At 40.3% G+C, this 18,454-nt stretch overlaps 1 protein-coding gene across 1 annotated transcript in view; it reads left to right on the forward strand.

The window, feature by feature from the left end:
* The first annotated feature begins 1,603 nt into the window (after positions 1 to 1,603).
* Positions 1,604 to 18,454, forward strand: part of N4BP2L2 (NEDD4 binding protein 2-like 2) — a 25,097-nt gene continuing 8,246 nt past the window's right edge. The window contains exons 1-6 of the mRNA XM_015424199.1: positions 1,604 to 1,695; positions 2,733 to 4,120; positions 6,687 to 6,811; positions 7,852 to 7,940; positions 8,461 to 8,537; positions 9,601 to 9,744. Coding sequence (XP_015279685.1) covers positions 2,733 to 4,120; positions 6,687 to 6,811; positions 7,852 to 7,940; positions 8,461 to 8,537; positions 9,601 to 9,744 — 1,823 coding nt within the window. The 5' untranslated portion in view covers positions 1,604 to 1,695. The remainder of the gene's footprint in view (positions 1,696 to 2,732; positions 4,121 to 6,686; positions 6,812 to 7,851; positions 7,941 to 8,460; positions 8,538 to 9,600; positions 9,745 to 18,454) is intronic.

The raw sequence follows: 18,454 nt of genomic DNA on the forward strand, positions 1-18,454 counted from the left end.
GTATACTGATCTGACTAGAGTTGTTGTGCCATATTTACTAAAATTTCTGGTAGTTTCTACCAGATGTCAGCACTGTGCAGAGGCAGTGCCATTGGCTATCTTGTGGCTTATGCCAACTCAAAATCATAGATACAAATGTGACCAAAGGAAATAACTTTGAAAGAAAAAAAGGGCAGTAAAACTTTAGGAACAAAGTGAGGAAAGTGTTTCACTCTAGGCTCTAGCCTGGTCAATCATATATAAGTGAACAATGAAGTTGAAGGGGCTCTCACCTCTAGCACCCCCTCTTGCCTCTTTGTGCCCCCCTAGGTGATCCCGCTGCCTCCTGGGGATGCTACCACCCACTTTGTGAATGACTGTTCTAAACACTACACACGCTGGATCTTGTTACTTTATATAGTCCTGTACCATCTTAAAGACAAACAACATTTTCCAGGAGATAAGTTTTGTGAATTAAGGCTCACTTTGTTAGATCTGATGAAGTGAGTCTTGCTCTCGAAAGCATACACGTTGGAAAATGTTGTTGGTCTTTAAGGTGCTATTGGACTCAAATTTTGTTCTGTTACTGCAAACTAACAGAGCTAGCCACCTGAAACAAGTTACTTATGCATTCTTTTAGCATTTCCTGTAGTACCTGCAAGTTTTCTACAATAAATACTTAGTGAATTATTAGAATGTAATTGGTTCATATAGCCCATGTATTGGACTGGTATAAAGCCTGTTGTAAGTGACTGATAAACTGCTGACACAAATTCTAAAAAGGTTACTTAACATGATCTACTGAAGAGATACAAAATAGATGAAGTGATACGATTTGATGGCCAAGTGTGGATAAAATTAAGGATGTGAAATAATTTGGGTTGACAACAGTTCTGGAGAATACTGTCCTGGTCTTTTAATAGGGATATAATGTGTGGAAATCAATAGCTGAAGCTTTCATTGGCAGAGAGGTAAATAACAACCTATTAAGCCTTTGTTAAAGAGACAGGACTTGGTATCTCTAGTTACATGGGAATCCCCGCATCAGTATAAACCCAAAATCTTCTTTATAAACCTTCCTGCAATTCTTTTCTTTCATAATCCAGAACCATGTTTTTGCTGTTTTGTGGTGCCACGAATTCATGGGGGCATGATTTTCGTAGTGCTTTCTATAGTCTAAGATATGGTCTACACTATGATGTTGGTTTTATTTTTTCATTCACCTATAAAGGCACAGGGTCCTTCCAAAATCAGTTTGCAAACCTGCCTCGAAATCACCCTAAACACGTGGGGACAGATTATAGTTACAGGAGCAGAGAAGGCAGTCTGCGATGGCTCAAATGCATTCTTCTATCCCTTCACAGATCCGTGGAATCAGTCCTGGTTTTGAAATGAGAGCCTACGTCTATTCTGTGATATCCACTTTCACTCTCTTCCTTTTGCCGATCTACGCACTTTCCTCGCTGCGCCTTGAGAGGGGTCAATTAGCCCGCTAAGAATTCTGGGAGCTGTAGTTTTTTGTTAATCGCCCTCGGAAACTACCACCACTACACGCTCCACATTACGTCGGGTGTTAGCGCATGCGTAGCTTGGCAAGGGGAGCCATTTTGAAGGGGGGCTGGGATTGTTGTGGTTTGTTGTATCGCAGCCTGGAATCATCAATGTGTCCGCTTGACTCGAGGCCTCTCGGGCGGCGAGTGGCATCTTTTCCCTGAGGTAGGTTTTGTTGCTTAGATTCGGGTAGGACTCGTGGTGAGGGTAGTGCTGAGTGCGGGGTAGCACCTTACGGGGTTTATAGCTGAAAACTGCATTGTGGGGTTGAGAGAGGTGTTGACAGGCCCCCATAAGCGCTTCCGGGGTGGGTATTTCTTTATCTTGGTATTTTATCACCACAAGCGTTGGGGAAAGAGGGATGTGGTGGAGGTTTAAGGTGAATAAGGGCCCGACTCCACTGATGTTCCCAGCGATGGTGAGCGAGACGCGAAGTTGAGGGAAAACAGCGCCCCGGGCTGAGTGAATAAACTGATACAACGTGGGAAGAAGTGGGAGTTTTCTTCAGTGGGCGTCGCAAACCCCTCCTCGCAGGGTCGGGATGCACCGCAGCCGGCGGGAGCCCCTTAGGAAAGGGCGAACTTAAAATAGTATAGTGACTCACAGCGCAGTCCTAAACAGGATCCTACTCCGATAAACCCATTTATTCCAGTGGGTTTAGGAGGGAGTAATTCTGCCTAGGGTTTCAGTCAGTGTCTTGTTTTTACCCTAGGGAAAACTCTCTGTTCGTTTTGTGTACGTGTGTGTTTAATAGGTGTGGCTGTTGTGGCTGGGCTATCTGGTGGCAGTTAGAAACGATTATAGAATTTATTGTACTGTTCTGTTGGGTCGACAGTACTTAAATCTGATTTTGGCATCTGTCGGAAGTGGATGGTATTTTTAAAATGGAAGGGTAGCATTACCTGAAAACCTTCGCCTCCTCCCTTGTAAAATGAAAAACATTTTTCACAATATCTGTATAGTTATTTAATTAAAGTTATTTAATTTTTTTTGCTAGTAGTATCCATTTTGGGTGGGAGGGGGGCTTGAAGCGGAAGACAAAGAGTGCTATTCTGATTCAGCTACTTTCTGACCACCACCACTTTACTGGCCCATAGTAGTTCTCCCCCCCCCCCCATTACTGGACTAAATAAAGTTAGTAGCAGATAAATACTGGAAAAGAATTTTGTTCTGTAAGCATAATCATATTTTATTATTTTAAGATGCTTCATGCGGAAAGTAAGTCAAGATGTCTTGAAAGTCAGGATGGATCAGCAGTTGAGCCATGTTCTAAAAAAATGAAATCAACAGAAGAGCCTTATGGCAAATCCTATGATGGATTGCAAAGCCTATATGAAGAAGTACATGTTAAGAAAACCCATAGTGGGTTTATACCTCTGTCCCTCTTTGATGATGAGGATGGAGTAGATGAAACTACAAGAGGCCTGGTCCCATCTAAAGAGGTATTCCTTGGTATAAAGCCAGTGACGTGTAAGCCTTCAAATGCAGTAAATAATACTGAAATTACAGGATATAAATACGCTTTCTCTGGTAAGAATACTGCAGTAGTTAATAATAGAGAAAATAATGAATCATTGGAGAAATATAAGAATGAAGGAAATACTGAACTGTACAGCACAAGCAAAGCATTCATTGGACCCATATATAAAATTGAAGTTGTTCAGCAAACCAAGGAAAAGAAAAACTACAAATACAGAAATCACCAAAAAGTGCCAAAAGCAATGCGTGGTGGTAGTTCTAAGAAAGAAATGGCACCAAAACGGAGTCTACCCAGTGATATACCAAAAATAGAAGATGAATTGTCTCAATTCTATAGTGAAATTCATCAGCTTGAAAGTGATGAAAATATCTTGGATAAAGCTGGAAAAGACTTTCATAAGCAACCTGTGGAATATAACAAATGGAATCAAATAGAGTGTATTAGCTCTCAAGACTTGTCCTACAGCAAAACAACTTCCAGTTGTGATGGTGGTCAGTGTTTTTACGGTGAACCCAGTGATCGCAGAATATGCAGTGAACAGAATCCCTACAATGGGCAGATGGGTCATAGAACTGGCAATGGACAGTCTTTTGGTAGTGAAAGAAATGCATGGGAAGCTGAAAAGCCATGTAATAAACAAGCAGGTTCTAGATTCTGGAATGATTCTGTACCTCCCTTTAACCCTGGCTGGCAACAGACACCTCCATTTATAATACCTTATGGCCCACCACCTCCCCAGTTCATCCGTAATTTTAATTTTCAGGAGCCGGTTCCATCATCCCACCATTCAAATAATTTCAGTTCTTCAAATGTAGGTCCATTTGAAAACACCCACATTAACATGAGCTGTTCACCCTCTGATAAAAATAGTGACCGTACTAGTCATTCTGGTACTCCAAGTATACAGACCATTCAAAATGGATACAGTGTCCAGGAAAGGTATATAGGTAATGGTTTCTATGAAACCGCAACATGTTGGAAAGATGCTCAACAAACTGAAGGATCAAGTAGTGTTTCTGAACAATTCCTGGAGGGCAGCTTATGTGAGTCACAAAAGCAACTCCTGATCCTGAGAGGCCTTCCAGGCTCAGGAAAGACAACATTGTCTCGGTAAGTAAATGCTAACTTCAAATAAACCACATAATATTCCTTATAGTATGTTGAGTTATATGGAATTAAACCTATAAATACAATTTGTTTTTATTAAGCGCCTGTGAGGTTTTTTGGACCGTGGGGCAGTAGTTGTAATCGTGTTGATAAGTACTGAAAATTCTAGAAGAACAGCAGTGAAATTGTTTTATTTGCATATTTAAAACACGGTTGGCAATGATCCTAACAATTTCTTATTGACCAAATACATCTTAAAGGATGCTGATGGGGTTTTTAAAAATCTAGTAATTTCTGTTATAATCAGAGAGTTATAGGAATGCAGCTTTCAAGACCCGGATTCAAAGTTCAGCTCAATGAGAAAATTTCTGGTGCTAGGCTAAGACAACTAAAATTATTTCTGTAAAGATTGCTTGTTTATGTAGTACTTCTCTGATGTAAGTATTTTAAAAAGAAAAAAAACTTGGAGAAATCATTGGTGACAAAACTTGGTGAACTGTGTGGGGCTTGCTTTGTGTAGTCTTTGTATGAACCTGTATGCCAGCTCTGGTCAGCTCAGCGATTCCTTTTTGTAGTGCTCTTATTACAGATATATTACCTTACCTCTTTAAGAGCCTTCTCCATCATTGCCTCACCTTGTGGGATGAGCTCTCAGAAGTGGTGAGGAATGCTCGATTCCTCTTAGGCTTTAGGAAGCCATGTAAATCAGTAGTGGTGGAGAGGGGCATTTTGCCGAGGACTTGGACTTCAATTATTGTATTTTTGCAGGCAGTTTTATCTGTCTTTTGGTTGTTTCAGCATGGGGATTTCCCCTTTCCCCTGCAAGGACATCAGAAAGCTGCCACAGTAAAGGAGTCCAGATGATATTGTACCCGGTTATAACGTGACTTGTTTGTGTCCTGCTTTTTCCTCGTTTACTCTGGAGAAAATACAAATCTCATATTCTCCAAAGTACAGGAGAAAGTAGGAGTTGGCTTTGGGTGGAACATCCATCCAGATACTTCCCAGTAGCCATCACTAAGTTCTACTGCCTTCCTCGTTTTCAGACCTTTAAAAAGCTTTATTATTACTTTATCAAGCAGTATGGTTAGGAATAAGGGGGGGATTGCAGGCTGAGAGGGAGCCTGTGCAATATGCATATGTGACAGGAAAGAGGTTGGAGGGAACGGCAGCAAGAGGAAATGGCATATTATGGATTGTGTTCCCACCAGTCCCTGCATCGCTTGCTGCCATAGAAGGAACATGCTTTTGCATCCTTGTCTGGAAGCAGCCTTTCTCTATTGGTGGTGGGATTGAACTGATTGCTGGTTTGTGGTGCAAACCTTGGTTTTTATTGTTTATTATAAGCAGCTCTGAACTATTGGATGGTCAGGGCAGAATATAGATATTTAATCTTTCCTCCAAAGAGTACAGAGCACCCATGGACCACATTTTTTCCACTTACAACAGTCCTATGAAATAAGTTAAGCTGACAGAACAGTGAGTTTCACAGCTCAAATGAAAATTCAAACTCTGGTCCAACTCAGTTGCTATGTCAGACTAACTCACAATTAGTTGGTCTTCATTTGCTGCATATAAGCTCCATTTATGAATGGGGCTTCAGACTTTATTGGGGGAAATTACATAGATTGCATGTACTGTCACTGGACCATAATGAAGTAAAGCCTAAACCACATGAGTATATGATTACTTGTATGTATAGGAGTCCTCAGCTTTACAATTAATTTTTCTACAAAGTGTTTCTCAGTGTCCGGTGTATCAGGACTTTCTTTATCTCTGGGAACAAACTGAACCCTGATCTGTGGAATGTGATTGTGGATTCCATTTTGTTACATATCAGTACCTATGTCTAGTGATTTTTCTGGTGGACAGCTATTTCATTAGTTATTATCTGGGAATATTCAGTGTCATATGGGGAGGGTAATATAATTAATAATTACAGTGACCAGTGTTTGTTCCTATGCAGATAACTGCTGAAGTAACTTAGATCTTTGGCAGAGGATGTGTGTGTCCTCTTGCTGCTTTAAAAACAAACTTGTGATCCACTTCATGGTAAATCAAAATATAATCCCAAATAACCCCCTGTATCAAGATACAATATATTTTAAAAGATGTAACTACTAAGAAAGATTAGAAAACTCCCCTTTTCTCTAAATGTTTAAGAGTTTTATTGGTTAATATAACATGAATTATTGTATTGTATGTCTGTATATCCTTAGAAAAGTTGTAAAAGTTAAAAAATCAATAAAAATTAATAAAAACAAACTTGAGACATGCAAGAACATCCCAGTACGGTATATTGACTTGGATCCCATCTAAAATGTATACAGATTGGGGGGGGCGGGGGTTGCCTACTAGGAAGGCCTGGCGTGATCTGGTCCATGGGGTCGCGAAGAGTTGGACTCGACTGTGTGACTGAACAACAAAACCCCTCCTTTGGTAGCTGAAAACATTCCCTGAATGAAATACTGTTTCTGTGGGATGGAGACAACCAGGAATAGCACATTTTTCATCACTCCAAAAATAAAACTTTGGTAATTCTGTAATAATCTTGCTTTTTCTTCCACAGCATTCTGCTTGGTCACAGTCATGATGGCATTGTGTTCAGCACCGATGATTACTTTTGTCAGCAAGATGGATGGTCATATGATGTTGGTCAGCTTGGTGCTGCTCACGACTGGAACCAGAAGAGAGGTGTGAATATATTAGATTTCATCATGTATAAGTCATGTGAATGAAAAATAGACATAAACTCCCACAATATAATAATGCTTTATTACAGAAGGTCCATCTGAATGCACAAAGATTCAGTTGGCTAATTGTTTATTTTTTTATTTTTTGTGGAGAGATGGAGAGATTTCTGCTATATACTACAGTCCTGAGCAGAGTTGTATCCTGCTAAGTCCACTGATTTCAGTGGTCTTTGAAGGCTGCAACTGTGCTTAAGTTTACACTTAACGGTTAGACACTGAGTCTGTGGCTGTCAGATACAATATGAGAAAGGGTTACTGTGCCTCCAGCAGTTATGTAAAAGGGAAATATTTTTGATATTTCAGTGTAGAGAAATATTGAAGACCAGAATGACAGGATATTTTGGAGTTCATTAATTCATAGGGTTGCTGTAACTCAGGAGCAACTTGACAGCACTTAAGACGTATACACACACTGCTAATGTATGTATCCTATGTATGTATGTAATCTGTATGCTCACGGTATACCTCACCTTTATAGAACAGTGCAGTACTCATGTTACACAAAAAAAGTATTGTCCAGTATTAGTTAATAGGTTTCAAGATTTAAAAGCTAATTACAACAGCCTAAGACAATATCATAAAACCAGCTGTGCTGCAGAAATGCATATGTAACCCATTCCAAAAGCCCTCCAGAATAAAAGGGTCTTCAAAAGGCACTGAAAGGCCATGAGTGAGGGTGACAGGTAGAGGTATAAGGCAGAGAGTTCATAAATTTTGCCAGAGGTAAAATCAATGAGTACCCAGGAGAAGAGTTTCTTAGTTACGGTGCTCATGTTGCATGCACTGCAGGGTTTCAGTAGCTGATCTTGGGTCATGGGCAGATTCATATTGGTAGGGGTGGTCTTTTGGGTACCCATCTAGAAACTAAGACTAAGAGGAGTTAGCTCTGTTAGAAGCTTCCTTATTTCCAAAGATTATGATTTATCTAATCTCATCACATTTTAATTATTTGTACAATTGCATTTTTACTGTTTATTGCAGCAAAACAAGCAATGGATCAAGGAAGATCTCCAATTATAATAGACAACACTAATACTCAAGCATGGGAAATGAAGCCTTATGTGGAAGCGGTAAATAAAGCAGCATATTTCTTCTGGAGGCTCCTTTTCTTTTATAATGGGCAAAACAATTCAGTCTGCAAATAAATCAACCGTTAATTTGTTTGTGATAAGAAATTAGATTTTGTTCAGTTTCACATATCTTAATCTCAACACAAGTGTCAGTAAATACCAGGCCTTTATACTGAAATAAAGAATCTGGGATTTGGTCTTCTGAACTTTATCAGGACTGTGGCTCAGTGGCAGAGCACATGCTTTGCTTGCAGAAGGTCCCAGAACCAGTCACTCCCATCTCTGGTTGAAGGATCATAGGTAACCAGTGTTAGGGAAGCCTTTTCTTTGCCTGATATCCTGGAAAACTGCTGACAGATTATGTGATACTGTTACAGATGCTTCACCTGGATGACTTTGTGTAAAACATCTTCATATATTTTACTAGTTTCTCATATTTTCCTCTGAAATCACATTACAACACGGGTTAGAAAGAAACAATAAGTGATGTGCTTCTTTTTTTGTTTGTTTGATTGCTTAGGCTCTAGAAAAATGCTATAGAGTGGAATTCCATGAACCAGACACATGGTGGAAGTTTAACCCTGAAGAATTAGAAAAGTGAGGCCTATGTTTTATTTACTTGTTTGAGGAATGCATGAAACTCTCTTTAGAATCCAGTATTGTACTATTGTGCAATCTTTGTAGTTTTTTCTGTACTCTCACTTTTAAGCATCTTCTACCCTAATTTTCCAGTACTAGACCTGTCTCTCAAAATCTGGAACCTCAAGCTACCCTTTTGATAAACGATGTGTCCTCTGTGTTGCTGCTAATGAGGCATGCTGGTTGGGGCGGGGGATCCCCTGCCCTGAGCTCCCATTGCCTGCTGCCACTCCAAGTAGTAATGGGAAAAATTAAAACTCACTGGCATTGGCAAGCATGATGATGTCACTTCTGTGGAAAACCCGGAGCAGTGGCAATCGTAGTCACTTTTGGAATTTCCCAGAAGCAGTGTCATAATGTTCACAATGCATTCCCCCAACCATGTTCCTGCCAGTTGCCAGGCTCAACCTGAGAACCCTACTTATGACAGAGGTCATGTTTTACTTCTCTGTTCACTTTCATTTCCTTGTTTGTATCTTCTGTTTGTCTTCTAAATTTGTGGGGGGGGGAGCACAATCCCGTGAGCCCTCTTCCTGAAGCTTAGTAGAAATTGTTTTTTTAATCGAACCATTATTTCGAGGTTATTGCTGGCCGATTAAATTTACTATGTAGCAAGTAGACACTTTTCCTGGTTTCCTTTTGAAGTGCCAGGTTATCTGGATATTTAAACGTCACACTTTTAGAAGTACTAAATGCGTTATCAGATCTTCAGTATACAGTATATTGTTTTCAGTATGCATGTAACCAGCATACATGGAGATGAGCAATTTCTTCTTGGAATTTTGCTTGGCTATTTTTCATTAAAAACCTAACTTTCAAAAATCGGTTCAGGTGGGGATCGCACTGTTTAAACCTTTCTGCTCAAATCTGTGCTCTGTTCCCCGGTTGCTTTTCCACTCAAGGGGTGGGGGGATCACACTGAGTTTGGCTCTGACAAGAGTCTTGGAAGTGGACAAGGTGAAAGCATTCTGGGGTGATCTGATTAATCAAAGACTTGAACTTAATTTCTTGTTTTTTGTAGGAAGAACAAGCATGGGGTCAGTCGTGAGAAGATTATTCAAATGCTGGAAAGATATGAATATCAAATATCTATACCCGTTGTTATGAATTCGGTGCTACCTTTCCATAAAACTTCCCAAAGGCCTCCTCCACAAAGAAGACAGAGGTGGGGAGGCAGTTCAGACTCTTGGAATTCTTTCAGTGTTTCCAGTAGCCAATAAATCAGGGTTCATTGAACTTAGACCAATTTGTTTGTTTTTTGAAAATATGTAAATACTGCAGTCCTACACAGAGTTCAGTGCACTTGCATCTTGGAAATTAATAGATTTAAGCCTGCTTCACTCTGTGTAGGATTATCTAACTATTCAGTCACTTTCTTTTGAGGTTTAAATAATTTTACTGTAGACTATTACCTCTTAAAGACTTTATAAATAATGTAAATAAATGTTTAATTTTAAAACTGAATGTTAAATATTCTGAATATATATATTTGTACTAACCTTCGTTTTTAAGAATCCCCATCAGATTATGTGGATATACTATGTGGTTTATAATTGGATTTTAACAAGAGTGTTCTTGCTTACAAAGAAACTGCTGAGCAGTTTCCTTAAGAATTCTAATTAGAATATAATTAATTTTCATAAGTACAGTATTCAGAAGAATAACTTTTTACATTGGTGTCACATTTGAACCATTGCCTTTCACTGCTTTCAGTAGTGGTCCCAGTGATATTTTACACCAGTTATTTCAACTAGTAGCTAAGCTTGTCATTTTTTAAAAATTAAGGCTAAGTTTGTTGTTTGTATAAACCTAGAACCATGAAACATTAGTCAAGCCCCTACAATTAAAATTTGTGATTTGAACAGCACGCAACATGCAGGCTTATTTGGAATCCTAGTAAGTTCCTTTGTCTGAACCTTTTTAGGAATATACTGAGCTTATTGTACTATGCCATATGGAAATCTGGTGGTCTTGTTTTTGTGCGTGTATCTTAAAAGCAATATGTCTTAACATGTGTTGGAAAACTTCAGACATTGACAAGTTACTTTAAAGTCATGTTACATTCTTTCAGAATTGTGATGCAGACATGAACCAGGTCGCTGAAACTGAGCTAGTAAAGGGTTTTTAATAATTGTGTTAATTCTGCTTTATTTTTGCATGTTGTAAACATTTATCAGTTGCTTGCCTCTTTTCATATCAGCTGATGTAGCCTATGGTAGGGTTGCTGTTTCAGCAATTCAGAGTTGGAGTATGCAATAGATGGCTTGGATTCTGTGGAACTTTTCCACCTAAGGCTGTGTTTGCTTCTGGCACAAGCAGCCTTGCACCATTGGAAGAGCCTCTTGCCCAAGCAGAATACTGCTTGTGCTAGAGGACACCCCCCCCCTAGCAAAAAAAGTCCAGTATCTTGATGTTTGTATTTCATGGCTTTAGCTCAGAGGAAATATTTTAAAAATGTCAGAGTGATCCATTAGGACCTTTCTCTTTTGGTCTCTCAAACTACTGCTGGGAGCATACCTGATGGCAGTTTTGGCTTTCTAAAATTGATGTATCCCTCTTTTTAAAAAAACATGGGAAAAGAGTTTTCAGGGATCATAGTTGCATGTCATATTGCCTGAGTAGTTTATTTTTTACATTTTGGACAACAGCTAGTTAGTGTATGTGTGGTGGATTTTGCTCAAACTTCAGCGTCTAAAGATTGCAGATGAAAAATAAAGGCCATGAATTTCAGTTTTTGCAGGTCTTTGGAGCTTCTGCCCTCCTGTTTCAGTATTGCTATTCCAGATGCCTTTCTTGGCTCTCTAAAGCAAAGGAAGCACTCATTGGTTTTTGCTTCATTTGGGGCAGGCTGTGTTTCTCTGGCAGCTGCACATGTAGTTGTGTTTTGTTTCCCTCCTGGCTTTAAAAGGCCATGACAGGTGAGGGGGCAGGTCTAGTTTACCACACAGATGCTTCTTTGAGGACTAATGCCACTCAGCTGAGCTCTTTACACTGCCATTTGATCACTTAACTGCCCCAACACATTTGTGAAACCTGGGATTATTTTTTATTCTTCAGTAGGCTGTTCATATGAGACATCTATAAGCTTCGTTTTCTGGAGAGCATATGTGAGCTTCTGTGAAGATAATGTTAATTGGTTCAGTACACTTTTAACACTGAAAAGCTAAGGGCCACATTCATAATGCTGGGTCTGAGCTTTTAGTCTGGATCACCCAATTTAAATAAAACTTGCTTAAAGTGACAATTTAATTGCCTTATCTGTACACAAAAGTAGCCCCTCTCAAGTCACTAGGATTTCTTATACATTATAGAGGCAGAGTGGCTGAGTTGTTGGCACTCGGGTTGTACACATGAAAAAATTGTTTATGCTGTCTTTTGCTTCGGAGTAGCTTTCTCTTCCTTTACCATTTTTTAACATAGAAGATGGAATCTTTCTGCCACTGTATTGTCAGCAGAGCTGTTAAATATCTTGGGTTCAAGCACCACTAAGAGTAATCTGTATAACTCAGCTAACGTGTAGGACAAATGTTGCTTGGCAATGTCACTTGGGTCGCATGTGAGTTTAGTGACAAGATTAGAAGAGCAGAAACTCTCCTCTTGTGCAAGCTTCACTGGAAACGGCTGGCCTCTGCGGAAGACCACAGGGATGCTCTTGCCCCCCACTCATGTACATGTCTGTTGTATTTGTGCTCCAAGCTGACCCCCTTGACAGAGCAGCCTTGGATTGGTTAAATGATAGTATCAGCGAGCATCAGTGGGTTATTTTTGATGCGAAGAAAAGTTAACTCTGCTCTTCCAAATTAAGTAAGGATTTCTCCCCCCCGTGTCTAGCTTTGGGGAGCAGCTCATCAGGAAACAGTCTCTTGGGGGTAACTTTTTTTAAAAGAGGAGTTAAATTATAGAAGAGCTTCTCTGTGTTGTATGACAGTGCAAGTGGAATAAAATTCAAGTCTAGTAGCATCTTAAAGAACAGCACAGTTTCCCAGGGTGTCATGAATTAAAGCTCACTTCAGATACAGCTGTGACTCATGGAAGGTTATACCCTGGAAAATGTTGTTGGTTTTTAAGCTGCTGTCGGACTCCAATTTAGTTCTGCTACTGCAGGCTCTACTGGCTGCCTGCCTGAAACTATCTTCATATTACAAGTGCTTGCTGATCATTTATGATAACTTGGAAACAAATAGCTAACAGTAGTGTCCCTCATTCAACGATGCTAATACTCAGCTTCCTTGTAACTAGGATTATGTGCATAACTCGTGCAAACATGTTGAAAGATTGATGGGAACTTGCCTGTCCTGCCAAGGGTTGCCATATTGCAATGTCATGTTTATGGTTTAACGGCTGCTTCTGTGTGTTTGGGTTGCTTGATTTTTGCCTTTGTGCCTCCAGCAAGGACCTGAATTGTGGAGGGCAGGTATCTGTTTTGCCCAGTTCAGTGTAAGCTTGCAAATGAGGATCAGATATTTGTCCTCATGCAAGACCGTTAACATGTATGTAAGAGGTTCGCTGGATCATGGTAAGTAAGAGCAACAGCCAAAGTGTCCTGCAGCTCTGAGTTCCTGAGATGCACTCAACATTTTCCTGTAGATTGGCTTTTGTTTAGTTTAATTACCCAAGGTTTATATGAGCATGTTGGGGTGAGAGAAAAGATAGAGGGCTAAGAACCTGTTGTCATTAAAACAAAAAAGGTTAGAAATAAAATCCAGATATTTAACTTCATTCAGTTACTTTTGTGTGTGTTCTGTTTTAATGTGTGATGAAAATGTGCATGTAAAACACTTGATATAAATTTTTATTAAATTAAAAACTAGAATTGATGCTTAATTTGTTTGCAACATGTGTTAATGTTTCACCGGTAGATTGAATTTAATATCAAACTTTTACTATTCATGTACTAAACTTGATGGTTTAGTAAGCTGAAGGTATTAAAATATCTTTTAAGATGCATAGATACATATGCACACCCTTTTATCATGTACAACTGTTGTGAAACAATTTGTTTTCTGTTGCTAACCTGCTGATAAATGGGATATCGAACAGAAGACGGGGTTTGCTATTTTTGCTTGTGCAGTTACTCTGTGCAGCATAGGTGGGAAAGCATGATGTAGGAAGAATCAGTTGGCAGTTCCTTCTCATAGCAGGCGATGACTGTGCATTTTTTGTTTGGTGTAGTGGTTAAGTGCGCAGACTCTAATCTGGGAGAACTGTGTTTGATTCCCCACTCCTCCACTTGCACCTGCTGGATGACCTTGGGCAAGCCATAGTTCTGGCACAGCTGTTCTTGAAAAAGAGGAGTTTTGTCAGAGCTCTCTCAGTCCCACCTACCTCACAGGTTGTCTGTTGTGGGGAGGGGAAGGGAAGGGAAAGGAGTTTGTAAGCCACTCTGAGACTCCTTTGGGTAGTGAAGGGTGGGGTATAAATCCACCACCTACCTCACAGGTTGTCTGTTGTGGGGAAGGGAAGGGAAAGGAGTTTGTAAGCCGCTCTGAGACTCCTTTGGGTAGTGAAGGGTGGGGTATAAATCCAATCTCCTCTTCTTCTAGTCATCAGTATAGAGGGCCTTTCTTGTGTCAGTATTTCTCCCATGTGTAAAAAAATGAAAGAAGAAAAAGCTTGTGTGAATAAGTGAAGAGCACACAGAAGAGGTGGAGAGAATCTAAATACGTATAGCAGCAACAGGAGGAGACAGAATACAGGTTTTTGTGTGAGTCAGCAAGACCCATACAAGGGCTTACCACGCTCCATGCACAAAGGGAGTGTGGATGTATGCCAGTAACATAAACAGCCCTAAGAAGATGTGCCCTGACCTGGATGGCACAGGCTAACCTGATCTCATCAGATCTCTGAAGCTAAACACGGTCAGCCCTGGTTAGTACTTGCATGGGAGACCTTCAAGGAAGCCCAGAGGCAGGCAATGGCAAACCACCTCTGAACGTCTCTTGCCTTGAAATCCCTATGGGGTTGCTATAAGTTGGCTGTGACTTGACGGCCCTTTTGACCACTGAGAAGCATGTGCATAGTAGGCAGGCATAAAAGCTTCTTGACATTATTTTGATGGACAATACTGCAATTGCATAAATTAGTGGGTTGGATCCTGACTAAATGTATTTATTTCTACATATTTATAGCCCGCCCAAATTTATGGTAATTGAATGTATGCCGATGGGACTCTTCTGCCTCACCGGCCTGTAGCCCACATCTCTCCAGAACGCCCCTGGGAACTGGGGACCCTTGGGAGCAACATGAAGGGTTAAATTGATTTTGGAGAGGGCAGAGTCAGCAAAAAGAACCCTCCCTTCCATTAGAAGGAAATAACTTTGGATCCAACCCTATGTATTTAAATGTTATACATTTGAGAGAGGCCATTTGTATTGTTACTGTGTGGACAACATTAACTAAATTGTTTGGCTTGTTCAAATTTGTTTCTTGAGCAACAGTTAATGCCATGATATATGGCAAAAACTGCTTTAGAAACTGAGGAGAGTATCAAACAAAAAGGGGGGGGAGTCTGTCTGCAAACTATTGAGTGCATGTGAAATAGCTCTTTGGATTCCACACTATAGCTTTGATGACTTCAAAGAGTGTAACCTTGCTTAAGAATCTACTGATCGTCTTCAAAATCACCTTTGTTGGTTTGGGAGATACAGTTGATTACATTATGTGCTTAATCAAGGAAGTAAAGTAATTTTATCCACTGCTCAACAAACGACAATATTTTAGTATTCCTTCCCCCAATTAGATCTGTTTTAAACAACCATATTAAGCCGCATGATTCTTTTCACGCCAGTGCCCAAAATGTACTTCTGTGTTTAAATTCACCCGTAGCCAGTATTGGATGCCACAATGTTGATGGTTTATTCACAGATGGATTTACCAAGTCCACCGAGAGCCACTCTGACACAATTCCCATTACAATACATTTACTAAATAGCACAGCAGCAACACATAGCACAGTGCAAAAACTTACTGTGGCTGCTGCCACACGGGACAGCTGAAACGCGGCTAAGCAGAGCCGCACCGAACTTGAGTCGCCACGGCGGAATCCCACGGATCCCCTCAGCCGCGGCGCATCGCTCCCCAGCACGATCAGATGCCAGGGAGGAAAGTCCGATGGGAGGGGGAGGCTGCCGAACTGTGCATGCTCGAGCATGCGCAGTGCGGCCGGGGGCCGGGATGCGGCGGCGCAAGGACGCGCCGCCCGATCCCACGGCCCGGCTTGCAGCGCTGGAAGGATGCAACCACCTAGTTAGGTGGTTCTTTTTTACAGCGCGGTATCGCCGTTTGGGATGGAACAGGGACGGGCCGTTTGGGATGGAACAGGGACGGGCAGGCAACGATTCCCAGATGTTGCCGTGGGATCGTGCCCGTTTGCTCCGCCCCCGTTCTGTCCTGCTCCCGGCCCAAAAGGCCTCGTATGGACAGGACCTGAGTCATACAATAAATGTATATACTGCTGTGGTGGCGCTCCATCACAGAAATAATGCAAGCAGCCTAATCAATGCAATTGTTAGAAATTAAGTTGTTCTAGCGACTTTAGTGTTCTACTCATTTTGCAGGTATTAAACTAAGAAAGCTCTGTCTTTGGATGATTCATGGTAGTTTCATATACCTATGACATCTTATCAAAGCTGGTGTTATCCCTTGCAGACAACACAGTTGCAGTAGATTGACTAAATTGTCCTAATGCCTCTGTAAGTGAAGTGTGGTTTACTGTTAGTTGCAATTTTCTGTCAAATTTCCTCACCACCTTGGAATAGCCTGTTTTATTTATTGATTTTTGTACTGTATTTTATTACTGTTTTTAACTTAACCTAGTTTATTTATTGTCTCATTCTGTTGTAAGCCACCCTGAGCCCTGCTTACAGGGAAGGGAGGCCTAAAAGTCAAATAAATAAATAAATAATTTTTCTTAGTGATTACACGTTGAAATGATTCCATGAGTTACAAATAAAATGACAGTTTTAAAATTTCAAATAAAACCTCCAGTTCAAATGGGATTTAAAAAAATAGACTAAAGATCATTATGAGTCTATCACTGGCATAGATCCAGCAGAGGAGTTCTGTGGTCACAATCCCTCCCCCCCCCCGCCATGGACCTGTGGCTCCCTCTTAATGCTGTGCTCGGAGATTGCCTGTGTGCCAAGAGCTGCAGCAGGAGGGGGAGAGGCAGGGAAATCCTGCACCACTGCTGGAAATCATCGCTAGTGTGCCATTTGTTTAAAAATTGAGTTCTCTGAGGCATATATATATGGTGACTGCTTAAGGTGTTGCTACACCAGAAGACTTGCTGTTGCACTGTGGCTCAAAAACAAAACAGGGATTTGTAGTTCCTTAAGAGGAAGTGCTGGTTCCTACATCTACTTGCTTAACTATTACTAGTGAAAAATGACAGATTTGAAGCAGGGTTTGGTTGCCGATCGTGGGAATAACCATGAAGATAGACAATTTGTAACACAAAATCCTTTGGTTTCAAGTTTGATTTGGGAAGTCCCAGAAGCGAGAGAAACGTGATTACAGAGTACAATTTGAGGCATAGTCTTGCTAAGGTTAAGCACTTCAAATTTCTCTTGGTTCAAGTAGAAAGTTGAGCATATGCTTAATTTTCTCCTGTTTCTGGTCAGTGGTAGTTCAAAGTGCCTGAATGTGGCTGGATTGTGCCTTTAGTGATGATTCAACTTTTAAGGACATCACATGCACTGTCCCAAGGGTATAGATCAAGGTGGGTAGCCGTGTTATTCTGCAGCAGTAGCAAAGAGTCAGAGTCCAGTAGCACCTTAAAGACTAACAAAATATGTGGCAGGGTATCTGAAGAAATGAGCAGTGACTCACGAAAGTTTATACCCTGCCACATATTTTGTTAAGCTTTAAGGTGCTACTGGACTCATGCTCTTTTCTACCTTCACAAGGGTGTTAAGCTTTAGATTTATTTATTTATATTTAATTGGATTTTTACCCCGACCTCACGCCGAGGCGGCTCAGGGCGGCTTACAACAATTTAAAACAACATACAATTTAAAACCAGCAAATACAAAATATAAAATTCAATAAATACAGTAAGTATTTGTCTAGGTAAAATTTGTCTAATAACTTTTTCACATTTCAATATGTTCTTTTTCAATGAAGTAGGGATTATAACCCAAGTTAATTACTGCAAGTATGGGTGTAGACTTCAGAATTAATGTGGAAGATAACAGTTCTTACACTGTATATATGGTACCAGTATTGTCAAAAAATTATGCCTTGGCATAATTCACAAATGTGTTCCTTGTAACATCAGGAATCTTAATACCCTTTTCCTGGCATTTGGACCAGAAATAAAATTGCTTGTGCTTACCAGTGTTGAGTAAAAAGGGCAAATTATCTTCTGCAGTATACAGAAACACCCTCACACATACTAATGTAGGACAAAAATTAGATTTCTTTAGTTAATAACTGAAGTAAAACTTATTTCTTGGGGATTTTAATACTCCCATTTCCCACTTATTATGGTGTATTTTTGTTCCAGGGCATTGTTGGGGGTTGATGGACAGAATAAAGGAATATGATTAGGTGGCAGAGTGCTGAGATAGCAGAACAGATTGTGTCACTTGAGATTACAGGTGGGGCATACTATTTTGAATCACTATAATAAAAATTGCTCCAAACAGAAAACTAGTGCATCAGGGGGGGAAATTGTAGCTCAGCTATTTCCCTAAGCACAGGTGACTTTTTTGAGGTATAACTTTTTGTTCTTACAGGAAATCTGAACTAGTTAAAAGTGTAACCCACTGTGACCCAATAAAATTTATTGTCTATGTCAGTCTAGAGAATATTTAGGAATGAGAAAGTAACAAAGATAACCTTGACGGCACAACAATATTTTAAAAGTCCTTGCT

The sequence above is a fragment of the Gekko japonicus genome, unplaced genomic scaffold (genome assembly GCF_001447785.1).
Source record: "Gekko japonicus isolate JY-2015 unplaced genomic scaffold, Gekko_japonicus_V1.1 scaffold1403, whole genome shotgun sequence".
Classification (NCBI taxonomy): domain Eukaryota; kingdom Metazoa; phylum Chordata; class Lepidosauria; order Squamata; family Gekkonidae; genus Gekko; species Gekko japonicus.